At 33.6% G+C, this 20,564-nt stretch overlaps 1 protein-coding gene across 6 annotated transcripts in view; it reads right to left on the reverse strand.

Moving 5' to 3' along the window:
* NLGN1 (neuroligin 1) overlaps window positions 1-20,564 on the reverse strand; it is an 835,757-nt gene that overhangs the window by 450,335 nt on the left and 364,858 nt on the right. For 5 of the 6 annotated variants that reach the window (XM_073897115.1, XM_073897110.1, XM_073897121.1 and 2 more), the window contains one exon: window positions 880-939. The exons of the other annotated variant lie outside the window; for it this stretch is intronic. In XM_073897115.1, the coding sequence (XP_073753216.1) occupies window positions 880-939 (60 nt within the window). The remainder of the gene's footprint in view (window positions 1-879; window positions 940-20,564) is intronic. 6 annotated transcript variants of the gene reach the window in all.

A 20,564-nucleotide genomic window follows, 5' to 3' on the forward strand; every position in this document is an offset into this window, starting at 1 on the left:
CCAGGTAAAGGTACACAATGGAATGAGAAATGTCAAATCAATCTAGCAAGTACTTACATGTACAGAGTGTATCAGAATTGTATTTCATAAGAAAGTTAGAAAGAGAAAACAATTTTGGTATTAGCGAAGTAGGAAATATTTTATTGCTTGTAGTTCGCAATGGTTTGAAAATCAGAACACTTCCATTCACCGGGCTCGAAATTATGTGCCTTTGAAATGAAAAGATACCCATCAAATCTGCCTGGACTACTGAAGTGATTGCACAGTTTACTGCAGTTATCTAAATAGACAGAATTCCTTTCTTATCTATACAATCGAATTTATTTATGCAGTATTTAGGCAAATCAATAGAAAACAGTATTTTTGTCATATAAATTATATTGCTCAAGAAACACTTTATATCAGCTTTTAGTTGTCCTTCATTTTATTGGGTATGGGGTTCTTTTTAAACAAATATCAAAGGTAAAAATAAAACACATTTTGATATTGGGTAAAATACATAGATTAGAAAACATGCAAAATGGGTACAGAGAGACTACAGGGGGAGAGATTGTTAGTTCAAAGAATATGGACAAATTTCAGTCAAAACATGGGATGAAACATATCAAAAGTCAGTTCAAGAAAACAAAAAAAAAAAATGCCCCTCTTTCTAAAACATTTTAATGGTTGGCATCAAAATGTAAACCTTAACATTCATTTTTTTTTTAAAAATTAAAAATGTATATTTATGTGTAACAACAAGCAAGAAGACAAAACACATCAAAAACGGGAATTTAAAAACAACTCTTCAAAAAAAGACAAGAAGTAAAAAAATAGAAAGGGGTGGAAAAAGTGATTGAGGCCCTTGTCATGCAAATAGATTTGGTGGAAAAAAAATACCTTCATCTTCAGCACCGTCATTATCACCTAAATCATCTGTCTGTTTCTTTGTAAGGGGACCTAGGATTGAGAACGGAGAAACGGAGGGAAAAAAAAAAGACAATTCAAGAATAAACAAGACTGAGGGGAAAAAATAAATGTAAATACTAAAATTCTCAAGGGTATTTCCAAAAAGAGCAGGGAAGTGGTTAAGTCAAAGTTGATTATCTGTTTTGTTTAAGAAAAAAAGAATCCCTCTCCCCAAAATATCTTATAGAGGATTTGGTTTGTGAATATATCCAGCATAAAAAATACATTATGGTTTGAAACTCAAGTCATAAGCAAAGGAAATGATTTTTTTTTTAAATATCCACTGCATACAAAAAAGTAAACAGTTTTAGCTGAAAGAACTTAATTTATTCAGTGTCTTTTCTAATTTGAATTGGTGACAACAACAAAGAAAGTAGGCCAAACTCATCTTTAATTTGGGACAATAAAATAACATTAGGGAAAACAGAGATATGAACATTTTCAGGGTGTTTTTTTTCTTTTTTTCCTCCTAATTTTTTGTAAGAGCATTAACACTTGGATTTTACACATTTTTATATCATACATTTTCCAAAACTGTGACTTTTTAAAATTACTTGTCATTAAACAAATATTTCCCCATGTGTTTTAATTAAATATTAGCTGCGGATTTAGGACGTTTGCAACATGCACAAAAGTATGAACAGATAATCTCATCACTATGTAGAGCAAAGGTACCATCAATAGAAGTCAGTGTTTGGTTATTAAGTTAGTTACAGAGTCAGGGCTTACATTTCATAAGCAATTTAGTAATATAACAGAATTATGCCCTCTTGCAATTTCATGTCCAGTATAGTTATTTATAAGGGAATCATGTTTTAGGATAATAATTGTATTAAAACGCTGTGAATGTTTAATAAATGTTTTATTATACTTAACAATACTAATTTGCTAGAATAAAGAAGCACACCAAAGGGGAAGTCAAAGGCCATTTGAAAGTAATTTTAAGTGTCACATAATTGACATATTCAGCACACAAAAAAGCAAGTAAAGCCCCACGTTGCTTTTCGTTTTCACAACCATTTAATTTGTATGACATTTCATAATCCTCATGCAAAAAGCATTCATTACAAACACATGACACTCAAGTTAAAAGACAGCCAAACACAGCAGTAAGCAAGAGAATTTTGTCATGCATAAAATAACAGTCACAGAAAAAGGAAGGGAAAAAAAAGACTGAAAGTCATGTATTGATTTCAATAACATAAATAGAAAAGAAGCAGGCATTAACTGCAAGCACACTTCGTAGGGAAGGACTGTTCAACATTTCAAGAAAGACTTCTGAGTCTTTTCAGTGATTACTGTGCATTATGTTTGTAATTCAAACTATACCTATTATCAGAACCCTCAAAGAATGAAAAACACCGTCCCAGAAAATGGAAGGGAGAAAAAAGAGATATAATCCAGTTATGTTTCATCAGCTCAGAGAAACAGCCTTGAAAAATAGTAGTAACTGGCACGGATCAAAAGATTGGAAATGGAGAAATTAATGAAACTGAAGGGACCCCTTGACTATTCAGTTGTAAGGTCATGGTTTCAAGGTCATTCCAAATATAGACAGAGGAACTGTACACAATAAATTTAGTGATATACTGTTATAGTCACTCTTGTAAGCAATCATTCCTTTAAGAGAAAACCTAGATGAAAACAAGTCTATGTTAATTGACACTCAGTTACAAGTTCACAGAATTCTACATTTCTTTGATATGACCCTGCTAGTGCAAAAAATACCCTCAATGTTTTTGGATGTCCATGCAACAATGTTGCTACATTTCTGAAAAATAGAGATAGTTCATATTTAAATTCAAAAATTGCTGTATCAAAAACTGTATTTGAAATATTTCCAGTTTTAAAACATCACGCAAAATATTACGCTTGGAAAATTATGTTTTCAAGCTTTTTATTTTTCTTTAACTACCTTAAGCAGTAAATGAACAGACTTCAACCAATATAATTTCTTGCATTTCTATTTTCAAGGATGCTATATAGAAATTATAGTTTGATTTACTAATAGGCAACACAGATTAAGTGCAGTGGTTGTTATTTATTGCCACCCAAACCATTATCTACTTTCCAATTTTAATTAAATTACTTAATTTGCTTAATTCTTGGCTCTATTAAGAAACCACTAGCATGAGTTCAAATTTTTTTTTTTTTTTTTGCTGAATCATCAGTTCACTAACATTTGGAGACACATGTAAAACACAATTAAACTAAGTCACTCTCCTTACATTGTTCAGGCCTCTTTTCAACAATTCAGATGAAGTGTTTTTCTTTCCTGTATTAGAATCCCAGAGGCAATTTACAGGACTTCTTCAGGAAATCATTCAGGTTCTACAGTTGCCTAGCCAATAGTTTTACATACTTTGCACACACACAGAATTGCTGGTTCTTGGGGCTCCTGAGTGGCGCTGTTGGTTAAGCAACCCACTCTGGGTTTGGGCTCAGGCCCGCCATGGGGTCTGCACTCAGCCTAGAGTCTGCTTAAGACTTTCTATCCCTCTCCCGCCTGACCCTCCCCCCTCAAATAAATAAATAGATCTTAGAAAAAAAAAAAAAAGAATTGCTGGTTCTTGGGTCTGCATAAGATGTGATAGTAAAAGAATTTTTATGAAAACATGATCTGTCACTTGTTTGCATGTGGGACATAGTTCTCAGTTGCTATTTGACTCTGGGTCTGTATAAGTAGGGAAGTCATGAAAATGATACTGCATATACCATGAGATGACTTTTCCATGGATAATATGGTTGAACAACCTTTTTGGCTGCAGTTTTATCACCTTCCCTACTCAGGAAGCTGTATGCCTCTTAACTGATGTGGGATCATGATTACATACATGCACTAGATGGAACATCTTTTACTGTAGTAAATCTGAACAGTTAAAAACAGATACAGATATTCAGCATCATAAATAGATAGGGACATCATTATCTTAGAAAAAGATTAAGTCAAATTCTCCCAACTAAAAAAGTTCACTTACTGAATAGTAAATAAAAACTATTATTGTATGATATTAAATTGTTCCCACAGTATGGGTTCCAGCAATATTTTCATAATTCCAGAATAACTGAATTTTCTTAACATCAAGAATTGTTTACTTGTCTGATTTTTTGAAGGTTCCCTGGGAAGAAGAGGGGTGATAACAGTTTTTGGCGAAAATGGTTATAAAAAGAAAACAAAAACCCAGATTTCCTTTATCTCATATGCCTAAAGCCACAGGAAACAAATATCTGAGAGGATCCGGCATTGCAAATTGAAAAACTCAACACTGGTTTCTCTCAGGAGGCCTCAAATAGAGTAAACATATGCTTGTGGATTACAGAAACAGATCCCTACATGATCTCAAGATTCCTTATTCCCAGGCTGGAAGGAAAATAGCCTGTTGCCCTGAGCTTCCTTCTTTCTAGAAAATCAGCAACTCTGGCTCATTTTTAGTTTATTCTAAACTGACATAATTTGACATAATAACTGATGTTAAAGTTTTTTTAGTTGAAAGAAAATATGGTAAGAGGTGATCGTCATTAATTTTCTTATGAAAATCAGACAACCACATTTTAGAGACCACGGATTTCCTGTAAATTGATCAACATTATTTCCCCAAAGGGTAAAATATTTATCCTTCAACAAAAATACACAGCAATCATTAACAACATTCCAACCATAGCTTATGCTTCCTTTAAACTACAAACAGTGCATTTTCAATACCAGCAGTTTAAATGGGTATCTTAAACACCAAAATATAAAGCGAATGAGTCCTCTAAAACCTGGAGAAGTGATTTATTCTACCTTGAAACTATGGGACCTGTCCTCCTTGAGGAATGCACACATAACTCTCATTAGAGTTAATAGGAAAGTGGACCTCATGTCATTTTGAAAGGAAGTGAGAGTAATTACTATATTTTATATCTCCTATAGGCAATAAATAGATTCAGAGGTGAAACAACAGGACTAGGAAGGTAAAGGGAATTCCTAACTATGAAGGTAAAGGGAACTCCTAACCATGAACTTTGAACTCATTTAAATCTCAAATAGTTTCTATGATGTCAATATAAGCGTAATTCAAAGTGTTGGCCTTTACAAAGGACTTATGCAGTCTTATATTTTAGGATCTGACCACAGTGCCTTTTATTTTTTAAAAAAGGAATAAAAATATCAGCATTTCTCTGTAGTTAACTGGAGAATAATTACAAGGCCCTGAAATAATTACTATCCACCCATATTAACGCTCCTTTTTATCATTCTCTTTGATGAAGGGCTAATATACTTTAGGTCTCAAATACATTAGAACTGATTATAAATTCCTTCATTACGGGTTCAATTCAGCAGAAATTATCAGTACTTTGTGTCACACATATCTGCAAAAGGCAAGCAGGTTGAGGGTATTATTAGCTCCTGATTTAGAAAGCTGGCCATGAGAAATGTGTCCTTCTTAAGAGAGCAAGTCTTTGAAAATTTTAGGATTATTTAGAGCTCCAGGCTCCTGTAAGTTCCATTGTGATACATTCCTGGCTAATGACCTTGCTCTATTCTTTCCCCACCTGATTTTAGAGGTAAACTGACTCCATGGAATTCCTAAGGCTATTTCTACGCTTTATGTGGAAATATAAGGATGTTGCCACTTGTTATGGGGCAACTGGAAGTTGTTTAAATCTTTTCAGGAATGTTCTTAGTCTTTATAAAACTAGAATCAAGGATGTAAAAATCTAATTATGTCTGTTCTGTATGGGAGACAATGCTGGAATTCAGTACATTACAAATAAAAATAGCAGTATGTTACTGTATTTGATTTTTTCCAAATTGATAAACATTAACATACAATGACTTAAAGAAATCAGATATCATGACAGTTGGTGTCATTGCAAAGGTAGTAAATTTTACCTATTGAAATTTAGTGAATTTTATATAACTAAAATACACAACTCTTGAGAATACAGAAATGAATGAAAGCAATTGATTTGGAATAATGCTTATTAATTTGATATTACTCTATTAACTAAAGGTTATCATACTTCTTAAACCATCGATTTTATTAATATGTAAAGAAATCATAGCTGAAAATAATTTTCTTAATAATTTTTCAATCAAAAGATAGCATTCTTGTGCAATGTCATAAATATGCATTATGAGAAAATAGAAATATAATGCAAACTGCTGTGATGAGATAATGGAAGCAAACTTGGGAGAATTCATAGTTTTCAAAGAATCCATATCTGTGCAAATTTTGGTGGCACTGTTATGCCATGCATGATGTTTCAGTATCTGTTGGGAGGGGTGCTTGTTTAGGCTTGTGGTTGAAATGTACATATGCTATAGAAAGGACTAGGTTCCAAGGGTATAAAAGCAGCAGACATGCTATTTATTTTTGTGTTAGCAGAAAACACCTATGTGAACAAAAAACACACTCCCTCAGTTCTTCAGAGGCAGAGCATAGCTTAAAACATGAATTTTGGGGAAAAGAAAATTTGATGTTACGGTCAGGAAAAAAGGAAAGAGAAACCTTGGATCCAGTATACTGAGAAGAGCTCATTCATATTTATAAGAAAAACAAGTTGTTTTTTCATAAAATTACCTTTATTACAACACTTTGAAGTCAAAAGCAATCCTGTCTAGAACAAAAGTGGTAGGATCTGGGGAATTTTTTTTTAAGTAGATAAAAAGTAAGTAAAATAGGCTAACTCTTAATCTGAGCATCACCAAATTTGCACAAGCTCATTATTTTTTTAACACTACATTTGTTTGATTTTTTAAAAAAATGCACATTTAGTATTTTATATCATGAAGAATGTCAGAATAGTGCTCCCTTCTAATCTGGAGCAATGTGACTCTATGTTGCATAAATCCTGCAGTACTCTGTGAAGACATACTCTCCACTGACCTGGCTTTCCACACATTATCCAGAGATGTACCTGGGTATGGTGAGGACACAAGTGCCACCAGATCCCAGAGCTCTCTCAGCAAGGCTTGAGACTGGGATGGCATCAATAGTCCAAACTTCTTGGTGTGGCTGCCAGTATTTAGTCATCCAGCTTTTCCAAATATGTTATGCTAGGTCACCAGGATACATGGTGAGCAACACAGGCAAGACCCTAGCCCTCATGAAAATTAATTTTGTCAGAGAAAGAGACATTAAGCAAATAATCACACACATAAACATATACTTACAGATTGTGTTAAGAAAAAAAAAGTCTTGGTATTATGAGAGGTTAGACAAGGCAACCTAGCTGAGTCTAAGGACATCTTTGTTGAAAAAGTGCAATGTAGCCTGAGGACTGAAGGACAGCTCAGTACTAAGCAAGCAAAGAGGCTGGGGATGGGAACGTAGGGTGGAAAGAAGATTCCAGCCAGAGAGGTCCTAAAATTAGACAGAGCCTAATTAGACAGTCGGTGAGGCTGGCAAAGGAGAACAGAAAGTAGTGGGAGATGAGGATGAGTATGCAGCTCCTCCAACCTGGGGATTTGTGTCTTAACCCTAAAATCAATAGGAAGTCATTTAAAGGGTTTAAGCACACACTGATAAATAGGGCCTAACTGAATCTTAAAGAGAAAATCACAAAGAGGTCAAATCACTCCAAATCATAGGGCAGAGAATACTTTATACAGAGGTCTGCATTATGTTCTTAACAGATGAAAATAATTTCATTAGAATAAATTAGATGATGGCAAAGGAGTCTATAACCCTTCTCTATTTTCTGTTTGCAAATAAAATGAGTATCATAAAAAAGAAAAATCTAAATACATCTAAAATTTTATATTTTAAAGTTTTCTATTAAACATGTATTTAAAGTTAAGTTTATTTTGCCTAAGAATTAACATGATGAGAATTAACATATCCTAACTACTCTTATATTCATACAAAGATAGATGTTCTGTAAGTGATTTCTACTTGGATATCTCACCTCCTTCTCAGCATGATAGGGATGCCCACCAGGTCCACCTCAAGGCCAATTTTACCTCCCATAAAGGTTTTGCATTCAGAGTTATAACTTCCTGCTGCTTCTCCAATTTTATTCCTGTCATGCTCTCCCAGGACTCTATTATTATTGGCCTTGTCTGTGGCCATCACTATCACATGGCTGAATTATTGCAGTAACCTCATAGTTGCTCCCACTGTCATCTAGACTCTAGACTCTCCCAAGCCATTTTGTATGCCATAGGTTTTTGAAGTTGTAGATAATAATAGTGGCAAACCCAAAAAGAAAAAAGATTTAATCACCATCAGCTAAAATGTACACACATTCAACTCCTTCTAAGACTAAAATTGCAAGCATTCCAAGGGAACAGGAACTCAAGAGCGTATACAAAAAACTTGTACTGTGAATTTTAAAATAGCTATAACAAGACAGATGAAAACTAAATATAGTTTTAACACTCATTTTGATGTTTTAGAAATTCATGAGCAAAAAAAAAGATTTTTTATTCAAAATGGAAACAAGTCATTTCAAATATTTTTTTAAAAAAAATGCAGTTCAGAGTAGTGTTCATTAAACACCACTTTCATTGTTTCACTACTTAAATAAAAATTTTTACTGTCTGCTTCTATCTTATCATTGTAGACTAAATGCACCAGAGTGAACCATCAGACCCTCCTTATTCTCTTCAGATTTTATCTCTTCATTCCATTGCTTTCCAAAATACATCTCTTCTGAATTCTGCCAAACACTTAAAGAAAAACTAATACCAATCTTTCTTAAAGTCTTCTCCAAAATTGAAGAGGACGTAATGCTTCCAAACTCCTTTTATGAGGCAGCATTACCTGATAGCAAAGCCTGATGTTCACACTACAAGAAAAGAAAAACACAGACCAATATCCCCAATGAACATAGATGCAAAAATACTCAACAAAATATTAGCAGACCAGATTCATCAATACATTAAAAGGGTCATATATCATGATGAAGGGGGATACAAAGATGGTTCCACATTAGCAAATTAATTAATGTGACATATCACATTAACAAAATGAAGGCTGAAAATCATATGATCATCTCAATAGATGTAGAAAAAGCATTTGACAAAACACTACATCTTTCAATGACAAAAACTCTCAACAAACTGTGTATAGAGGAAATGTATCTTGACATAATAAAGGCTGTATACAGTAAGTCCACAGTTAACATCATATCCAATGGTGAAATGCTGAAAGCTTTTCCTCCAAGATCAGGAACAAGACAAGGATGTCCATTCTCACCACTTTTATTCAACATAGCACTAGAAGTCCTAGTCAAAGCAATTAGGCCAGAAAAAGAAATAAAATTGGAAAGGAAGAAGTAAAATCGCCTCTATTTCCAGGTGATAGGATATTATATATAGAAAGTCCTAAGGACTCCACCTAAATACTGTCAGAACTAATAAACAATTTCAGTAAAGTTGCAAGAGAAAAAGATCAATATACAAAAATCAGTTGTGTTTTTATAAAAATGAAATATCAGAAAGAAAAATTTAAGAAAACAATCCCATTTATAATAATGTCAAAAAGGTCAAATACTTAGTAATAAATTAAGAAGCAAAAGATCTGTACACTGAAAGCTATAAGACAATGATGAAAGAAACTAAAGAGGACATAAATAGATGGAAAGATAGATATGGACATTTCAATGTCCATAAATTGAAAGAATTAATATTATTAAAATGTCTATACTATTCAAAGTGATCTACAGATGCAGTGCAATCCCTCTCAAAATTCCAGTGGTGTTTTCCACAGAAATAGAACCCACAATCCTAAAACTTGTATGAAACCACAAAAGACCCCCAATAGCCCAAGCAATCCTGAGAAAGAACAACAAAGCTGGAGGCATCACACCTCCTGATTTTAAACTATATTATAAAGCTATAGTAATCAAATCAGTATGATATTGGTATAAAAAGCAGACACATAGATCAATAGGGACAGAATAGAGACCCCAGAAATAAACCTAAGCATATGTGGTCAATTACTTTTCAACAAAAGAGCTAAAAATATATAATAGGGAAAGGATAGTCTCTTCAATAAATGGTGCTGAGAAAACTGGACAACCACAAGCAAAAGAATGAAACAAGACCCCTGTCTTATATGACACACAAAAATAATCTCAAAATGTATTAAAGACTTGAATGTAAGACAAGAAGTCATAAAACTTCTAGAAGAAAACATAGTAAGTGAACTCCTTGATGATGGCCTTGGCGTTAAGTTTTTGGATTTGATACCAAAAGCAAAGGCAACAAAAGTAGAAATAAATAAGGGGACTACATTAAACTGAAAAACTTCTACATACCACAGAAATTATCAATAAAATGAAAAGGCAATCTATGGAACTGGAGAAAACATTTGCAAACCACGTATCCAATTAGAGGTTAATACCTAAAATAGACGAGAAATTCATACAACTCCATAGCAAAACAAAACAAAACAAAACCAAAAAATTTCTCAAACAACCCAATTAAAAAAATTCAAAACCTAAATAGACACTTTTTTTTCTGAAGAAGACCTATATATGACCAATAGATACATGAAAACGTGCTCAACATCACTAATCATTAGGGAAGTACAAAGCAAAACCACAATAAGATATCATCTCACCTTTATTAGAATGTCTGTTATCAAGAGACAAGAAATAACAAATGCTGATGAGAACATGGAGCAAAGAAAACCCTTGTACACTGTTGATAGGGCTGTAAACTGGTGTGGAAAACAGTATGGAGGTTCCTCAAGAAGTTAAAAATTGAACTACCATATGATTATGATCTAGCAATCCCACTTCTGGCTATATATCCAAAGGCAATGAAATCATTATCTCGAAGAGATATCTGTACCCCATGTTCACAGCAGCATTGTTCACAATGGCCAAGGTATGGAAACAACCTAAGTGTCCATTGGCAAATGAATGGATAAAGAAAATGCAGTGAATATATACACAATGGAATATTATTCAGACTTAAAATTCTTTCATCTTTAGTAACATGGATGGACCTGGAGGAAATTATGCTAAGTGAAGTAAGCCAGACAGAAAAAGACAAATACTGTATGGTATCACTTATATGTAGAATCTAAAAAAGTTAAAAATAAGAAAATGAAAGTCATACTCATAGAAATAGTAGAAAAATGCTCGCCAGAGTCTGGGAAGTGGGTGAAATAGGAAGAGGCTTGGTGTAAAAGGGTAAAAATTTTCAGTTATAAAATAGATTAAGGTCTGAAATGCATAACATGGTTACCATAGTTGATAGTACTGTATTGTGTAATCAAAATTTGCTAAGGCTGTAGAACTTAAATGCTCTCATCAAAAAAAAAAAAAAAAAGTAAGTACACGAGGAGACAAAATCCAGAATACATCTTTTTCCACTGTGAGTCTTCTCACTATTGCTCAAAAATGACCTCACCCTCACATCTTGTGTGCTTTGTCTTATGGAGTTGATTCTTTTAAGTTCTAGTTATAATCAACTCACCTCAGGGGAGGAAAGAAGGATGATAAGAATAGGAAATCTCTAATATAACGTGTAAATTTTTTTGCACATTGAAATAAAGGAGTACTATTGTATGTTTTGGCTGAACTGTTGTCTTTAAGCTATGAACCAGAGACAGTTGTATACTGCTGAGCAAGACCTGACTGTGAAAATACCTTAATTCCTGGACATTACTACATTTTATCTCCATAAGTGAGATAAATAAATTGAGCCAGTAACTTTTTTAAGATACTATTTTCTAAGTGGGTTTCACTGGGAAATAAGTCAGTAAAGACAAGACCTCTACTGTCAAAGTCCTAAAAGAGTTAGACTAACTGTGTGTGTTCCCCTGAAGTGACTTCTTGACAAATTCCAGTCTCAACCATGTCTCTCCTTGCTAAATATCTCTTGTCCTCAGTGAAGCTGTTTCACTCTCTTTCCACCTCATGCATTCCATTCCACATGATTGATTCTCTCTTACCATGCAATCTCTTGTGCTCCCTCTTGTCTGATACAATAAATGATAAGCTTACGTTAAATATTATTAAAAACACTTATGAATCCAGGATTATATGCCCAGATTCATAGGATGCTATAGCTGGAAATGACCTTACTATCAAACTCATTTCCCAATTCCTCAAAAAAAAAAAAAAAAAAAAAGTGTTAACTGATTTTGCCCAGGCCCCAAAGCTAGTTAAAAGCAGAGCTAAGTCTAGATTTCATGTTTCCTATCACTCTATCTAGTTAGCTCCTTTACAGTAAGTCACATGACAATAAAAGACAAGCAGGGAAAAGGAAAAAAATTGAGTGTGGAGGTTAATGATGTAGCAGAGATATCTTTTAAATAAACAAGAAACCAACAGGCCCACCATTATTATAACTATAAAGCCTTGTACTCCTGTAACCAAGATTTTATTTAGATGTCATTAAGGTTGAGATTGAAATAAAAATAAATATTTTCCTTTAAAAAGGAAAAAAAAACAGAAAAAACTTTAAAAACAAACCAACAGATTTGGAAGGACAAATATCTTAGAGTTTAAACCAAGTAAGTAAAAACAGTTAAGAGGAATAATTTCCCAGAAGTATATATTATTAAACGGAGTGATGTGTGAAATAATTAAAGGTCAAAATACTTAGTAATAAATTTAACTAAGAAGTAAAAGATCTGTACATTGAAAGCTATAAGACACTGAGGAAAGAAACTAAAGAGGACGTAAATAGATGGAAAGATAGATATGGACATTTCAATGTCCATAAATTGAAAGAATTAATATTATTAAAATGTCTATACTATTCAAAGTGATCTACAGATGCAATGCAATCCCTCTCAAAATTCCAATGATGTTCTCCACAGAAATAGAACCTACAATCCTAAAATTTGTATGAAACCACAAAAGACCCCAAATAGCCCAAGCAATCCTGAGAAAGAACAACAAACTAAAGGGTTAATGTTTGCCATAGCAGGGGCTCCCAGCACCCACCTACAGTGCTATAGGCTGATACCCTTTCTAACTAGGCAATTTTAGTATTTTAATATTCCCTCTTAATTTCAAAGACATTTCCAAACCTAGAAGTCTATAACTCTAAAATGTATTTAAAGGTATTTCCTAGAATATATATTAATACTACTTGATATTGTGACTGTGTTCTAATTGGTTTGGAAACAGATCTCTCTCTCTCTGTATATATATATATCTATATATATATATCTATCTAGCACATGTATAGTTATATAATCTTGGACATGTTTTTTAACTTCATAGAGTCAGGAACACAGTGCCACCCCACCCTCAATATTGTTCTGATAATAATTCAAAGTGCCTTGTAAAGTGCTTAATATAGAGATGTACAATTAAATATTTGTTTGCCTTTCATGTTTCTTTTATGTATTGCTTCAAATCAAATCTTTAAAACATATGCACACACACACCCCTCCATTCACACATATGCTTCCTAGTATAATATGTGCTAAAGAAAAAGGACTTTAGAATTAAGTTGTTCGCACTCAGCTTTCTACTAGCTATGTGATTTTTGTAACTTTCTTAACCTCCATATTATTCAGTTTCCTTAAATGTAAAGTTGGACAATGTCCACCTAACAGGACTATATCATAAGGATTCAAGATCATGGATATGAAATAATGAGTTCAGTGCCTGATCTATAAGGAGACCACAATAATAATAATGATAATTATCACTGAATTGTCTTAATGTGACATTAAGTTGTTTTAATATGTACTAATGTCTAATGTATAGATATTGACAACTATTTTCACTGAGCTTATGTATTTGACCCAGTCCCCTATTGCTTAATGTAGAAACATTTAGAGTCTAATATTTCATCATCCTTCCCAAATAATCTATCACCAGAATGTTCTGGCAAAAAGGTAATTATGGTATTTCACACTCACTTTGAAAAGTATTGACACAAATTTACCAGAATATTCCTCAGAAGGTAATAGTATGCATGCTTTATGAAGTCCACTGAGCACCAAGCATCCTAGAAGGTGTGTAGCAATAGTTGACTACATAAACATTATTTTTCACCAATGATCTCCAGGAAGATTATGTTAAAGTACTTCTTCATCCAAGAGTAGTTTTCCTGCTAGTTACACATACCTCCATATTTTGACAATGACAATCTGGTAGAAAGAACTTTTCTGAATGAGTCATAAATTTAGCATATATTTTTATGTGTCTAACATATAATGGATTTTCACATATTTTTAAGTCTAAACCAAGGAATATGACACAGTGATTAAAATTATAGTTTCTAAAACTATGCTACCTGGTTTCAAATCCTGTCTGTAGTTACTACAAGCTCTGTGATCCTAATTTCTCTGTCTTCTTTTCCTCATTTGTAAAATAAATGTAATTAATAATGGTACCTCTTTATGGAGTTGCTAAGAACTAAATTAGTCAATATACCAAATGGCTTACTTGATACAATGTAAATGGTGAAGCAAAGTATTAGCTATTGTTATGAGATAGGTAGTAATTATCTTCATTTAATAGTTGGGAAATAGAAATTAATGAACTTGTTAAAAAAACCTGATGCTATGTTAACCACTTCATAAGGTTTTTTTTTAAGATTTATTTATTTGAGAGAGAGTGTGTGTGCAAGGCAGGGGCTGGGGGGAGGTTGGGCAGAGGGAGAGGGAGAGAGAAACCCAAGCGCATGCCATGCTGAGCTCAGAGCTGATGCGTGGCTCTATCTCACGACCCTGAGATCAGACCTGAGCTGAAACCAAGAGTCGGATGCTTAACCGACTGTGCCACATAGGTGCCCCAACTACTCCACAAGGATTATCTTATTGACTCCTCACAACTATTCCAAATCTCAGGATTATTATTATTCCATTTATAGGTGGACTGGGAGGGGAATCTGGGTGGGGCTTAGAAAAACTATGAATTTGTCCAATATCTTCTATCTAGTAAGTAGGGATGCCAAGATGTAAGATAAGTTCTGTATTATTCTAGAATTCACACCATTAAGAATATTCTGTGCTTTCACAGGGTATCATAACAATGTCAAAAAATCCCTTTCAGGGAGATTAATAGAAAAGCAGTTAAAATCTAAAAAAGTGTCTCATTGGGATATACATATATATACACATACTATGTATAGTTGAGACTCTAACCACTTAGAGTAAACTTTGCTGCTAATATATTACATGGCATTAGGTTCATTGAAATGATGAAGAAAAAAAGAAACAATTACAAATGTGGGGAAGTGCAAAACAAGATGTTCTAGCTAACTCTTCTACGGTATAAAGAAAAAGAAGCAAGGTTGTGTATACATAATTCAACAAATAAAATAAAATAAAATAAAACATGTGAGTAATATGCTCTGCAGAAGGACCAAGTCCTCTAAATGTCTTGTCCCAAACAGAAACACTGGGTAGGCAGGATGGAATTCACTTCATGGGAACAAGACAGTGTAGAAAAGGCAGGAAATGTGGTTTATTCAAATGGAGAACATCAAATTTGAACCTCAGTTTGTTACTTAGTCCCAGGGGTATGGACCCCAGGCACAGTAGCGCCAAATGGTGAAGCTGTGAGGCAGTTTCTCCCACAATAACTGAAGGCCTCAGCAGCATGAGATGGCTCATTTCAGAATGACAGCAGCCAAGTTCTCTGGTAAAAGAGCCCACACTAGTAACATGCCTGGCTTCTAGTTTGAGCACTGCTCCTTACCTAGATGATAAGGTATATGACATTATTCAAGTCACTTCATATCTCTGAGCTTTCTGACAGCTGTAAAAAGGAAGACAATGTCTTCTAGCCACCTGGGGAAATTCTTGTAGAATCAAACAATATTTGGTGTTTGTGAACACACTGCAAAAGGCTTTTCCTGTGTAATGTGAAAGCTTTATATTATTGGCATTAAATGTGCTGAAAATAGTGGGAACTGCTAATTACAAAGGTCATGACTGACCAAAGGACTGGCAGCATTATGCTTTCAAAAGAAGAATATTTATATTATCTTAAAGAAAAAAGTCCACATATACATATACATATATATATTTTTTAATCAAAATCCTCCTGATCCCTATGTGCCTATCAAGAACACAGGTTCTGGAATCAGAATGTTACATTCTGACTCCACCATCCTCCCCATTGTCAGACTTTTGGAAAGTCACTTGAAAGCCCTGGACTTCAATTTATCCATCTGTAAATTAAGGAAAGAAATAACACCAAGTGGGGCACCTGGGTAGCTCAGTCAGTTAAGCATCCCACCCTTGATCTCAGGGTCATGAGTTCAGGCCCTGTGTTGGGCTCCATGCTGGGTGTGGAGGCTACTTAAAAAAAAAAAGAAAAGAAAGAAAAAAAACTCATAACATAGCATTGTTTATGAGATTAAAAGCAGTAATATATGTGTAGCTCTTAGAACAGTGTCTGGCATATTTTAAGGACACAACATATATTAAAAATTATTATTAAAATACACTAAATTCAACATTAGAAAACTACATTAATTGACAGACAAATTACAGGAGAAAAAATAGATATTTTCTTGGTGTCTTTAGAAAAGTGAAGATTCTGAATGTAATTAACAATATGTTTAATATTTACTCATTATAGATTTGAAATTGATTACCAGCTAACAAGAATTTTGAAAACTCTTTTTTGGCAAAATATTAGCTCTGAATTTGTAGCATTAGAAAAAAAAGTGCAGAAAAATTTAAAAGCAAAATGCCATAGCAGCTCTTTATTTCCATTGTAATGTTACTCATTAAGGAAAGAGTTGACAGGTTTGAGACAAGTTAGCATTTCTAATACTTTATCCATTTAAAACACCAAAAACTTTCATGGAAAGGTAAAAGTGATATTCTGGATGAAATTATACTTTTAAATTATATCAATATTAAAATACTTTTTCTAATTCTATTATTTACCAACTTTGATGTTCTAGCTTTATTTTCATAATTGGTAGTACTGTTCAAATGTGGTTATATGCACCAGCACTGTAAGAAATAATTGCTTGAGGGTGACTCCATTCACAATGTGCATTTAAGATGCTCAGTTTAAGAACATCTGCAATAGGAAACATGGCCACTGAAAGCTTACATTCTATCTTGTGCATGAATTGTGTTTTGGGAAACCCATGAGCAAAATTAAGGTATTTGATCTTCAAAATATAAACATGCCATCTTAAAAGGGGCTTATCTCTCAAGTATTTAATGGTTGCTGGATTACAAGAATCAATATGGGATAAGAGGCTCCATGTTTTATTGATTTCTCCTTCCCTGCATTTTCATTCTTCCTTTAAGCTATTAAAATGCCTCAAATCAAGCTAATTTTTGTAAGATAGTCCAGAATAATAATATTAATCAAAGATAACATATCCAATACTAATATTTTGCTATTGGCAGTCAAGATTGCCTTTGAAGAAAAAATATTTACTTATATAAATATGAAAGCTTTTGCATTTAGTCTCTAGTATTTTTACAACAAAAGCACTTTTTTAAAAATATATAGAAATCACATTTGATTTTGTAAAATAGTTCACATTTAGATAAACTGCCATTTCTTGAATATCACAGAATTTTTATTTTAATATAGAAAGCTAGAAACAGCTGTATTAAAATTTAAAGCAATAAAAAATATGCAATTGACTTTAGGCAAGATATGTGTTTCAGAAATTTGCACATGAATCAATGTTTCTAAATTTGAAATACACTAAGAAAGGCTGCAATGTTGGCACCCTGTGGTGAATTATTTGGATAAATAAATCCTTCTTATAAGAGAATAATCACTCCAATATGTGTGTTCTAAGTTACCATTCCTAATTTTTTTTCCTTTGAATATGAATGCATCTGTATTTATTTAGTAGTAAACTCAACTCTTCTGGTTCATGTTAAGAAATAGTATCTAATGTTTTAATTGCTTATAATTAGGATTCATTTATCCTTTGTGATTCATCTAAAGATAACTTCTCACTGAGAATGAGTGATTTTCAACATTACTTTGTTGAAACGGAGTAGAAATTTGCTCTGCAGGCAGTTTAATTATTATAGACATTTGTTTTTAAGCAGAAGAGCAGTAAGAAAACTCATAAGAGAACAGGTACATAAAAAGACTAAAATGGCTCAGCATTAAAAATGAAAGAAATAAAACTGAATAGATAGAAATATTCAGAAAAATTACATTGTACAAAATCCACAGGTGGAATACCTCCCCCTCGTAACCCTCCCTTTGTATTTGCAGATTAATCCCTGTAAGAAAATCAATAAAATTCAGTTCTCTAGACAGTGCTTCTCCAACATGGGTGTACATGAAAAATACCCAGGGATCCTATTAAAAATGACAATTCTTACCTCCCCTTCCCTTTGAGATTGCTCAGGATTCAGTCTAGAGTTCCCCTTCTTTGAGATTGCTCAGGGTTCAGTCTAGAGTTCAACAATGAAATGATGAATGAGGTCTATGGAACACACTTTGAGGAATACTCGGGATCTAGACCCTTTTCCTACTTGGGGGATTTTGAATCTTTTCCTATTTCAACTCTCACTGGGGAGTAAAATGAAAAGATCTACATAAATATATGAAATTGACAACACTATGTACATGCTTGGTTATGACACACATGTGTGACTGACATCGTGCTTTCCCTTTGAGAAGAAAATGCCCAGAAGAAACACAGTGGCCTATTCCCAAATAAAGCTCTCTTTGTGACCATACTTTAGATGATAGATGAGATAGATGGATAGATAGGTAGATGATATAGATAGATATATGTATATATACACATGTATACAAACATATACATCATATATACAAACCCATGTATACATATATAATAATACATATATATGTCATTGAAAGTATTAAATGTTTCTTTTTTTACTTTTTTTCTTTAAATTTTTATTGTTATGTTAATCACCATACATTACATCATTAGTTTTTGATGTAGTGTTCCATGATTCATTGTTTGTGCATAACACCCAGTGCTCCATGCAGAACGTGCCCTCTTTAATACCCATCAGCAGGCTAACGTATTAAATGTTTCTATCCCTTTGCTTTAGTATTTAGGAATCTAGTCAAGAAATAATCCCTGTCTCAAAATATTTTATACTTGTTTAAAATGTATTTAATCATGGCAGTAGTTTAGATTCTTTGAGGTTCACATATTATCAAGAATACTCACCTTACTATCTCATATGATATCATACCAGGTCTTTAGTAAAACTAAGGCTGGCAGAAGAAATAGTTTTTAGACAAAGCAATGAACTCAACCTGAAATAGTTCAGAACATACTTCTAGGAAAATTAAGGAATGTAAAGTAAGGAAGATACAAGAAATATCTAAGGGGTATAAATGTCAAAGAGTGAGAGAAATATGCTCCCTAGAACATAATGAAATAAACAGAAGTATAAAAATACAATAAGAACACAGCACAGCGTTCTAAGGGTGGCGGCACCATCTGTGGCCTGGGAAAAGAGGAATTGTTGGCCCCCTGCCTAGTGCAGGAGCCAGGGAGGCAGGGAAGCTTCTGAACTATTACAGTGAGAACTAACGTAGTCTTTTTGTCTTCAAGCTACGGGTATCCACGTCTCTGTCCTTGTTTCTGTGTGTGTGCATCTCTTTGTGTGTGGACGTCACATCCACTCTTGTGTGTGTATTTCTTTGTGTATGACTGTGTGTGAATTTTCCTGCCTAGTTAAGCATAGATTTCATTCTTGCAGAGCTACGTCATTCACTTGGTGTGTAAACGGCTCTGAATATATGAGATCTGCCCAATTACATCTTGCTGCTTATTTGCATACTTCGCTGTGCCTTGTATGTCTCTCTGACCAAGTGTGTGCTTTTTTCCTATATGCTGTATATATGCCTCTGTGTCTCCATTTATGAGTCTCTTTTTTTTCTGCTTCTGAGTGTCTTTGACACCTGGTGTCCCATTCTATCTATAGTTTTGTGTATTTCTTTTTGTGTGCCTCCCTGATCTCACTACATCAGAGGCTTTACAGTGGATGTCTCTGCATTTCTGTTTCTAATGGCACGTGTTCTTTGTTTACATTATCCCTATGTATCTCTCCTTCTCTCTTTCTTCTTGTGCCTCTGGGAATAGCATGTATTTTTTTTCTTGCTTGCTTGCTCCCATTTATGTGAGCATTACTAAGTGAGTGTCTCAGTGTGTCCACTTTTCTCTGTATGTCTCTCTGTTGAGCATGCCTGTGGGAGACTAGGCAGGTGAGAAGCTCCCATGATATATACCCTCTCTTAAACCAAGTCTGTCAGTGAAAAGACTCAAGGAAATTATCTAGTCTTTTATTGCCTTCAGACAGGGCTACTGCTAATATATTACACAGAGAGATGTTAACACTCATCTTCCTTACCTTTCCTAATTTATTCTGTTGACACTCAAGTTTTACACATAGAGTATCTATTCCATGACTTAAATGTCTCTAAGTCTTATTTCCTCAAGTAAAAATGATGATAAAAGCACCTTTTTGTAGGACTCATGTGAAAATTACAGATGCAAAGTTCCTAGGACATTACCTAGCACATAGTTAGTGCTCTATAATTCTATTACTCTTATCAGGGCATATTTTTAGGCTAAAATTTTGTTGAAAAGTTAAATTCCTCTAAGGAAACCTGCTATATAATCAAACAATTTTAAGAGATTATTTCATGCAATGTTCCTACCTTTTAAAAATACAGCTAGAAGAACAGTATAAAGTGGACCTCTTCTAAGAAATATT

Source organism: Callorhinus ursinus, unplaced genomic scaffold (genome assembly GCF_003265705.2).
Source record: "Callorhinus ursinus isolate GAN/ISIS: 27379988/994484 unplaced genomic scaffold, GSC_fseal_2.0 scaffold1, whole genome shotgun sequence".
Lineage (NCBI taxonomy): Eukaryota > Metazoa > Chordata > Mammalia > Carnivora > Otariidae > Callorhinus > Callorhinus ursinus.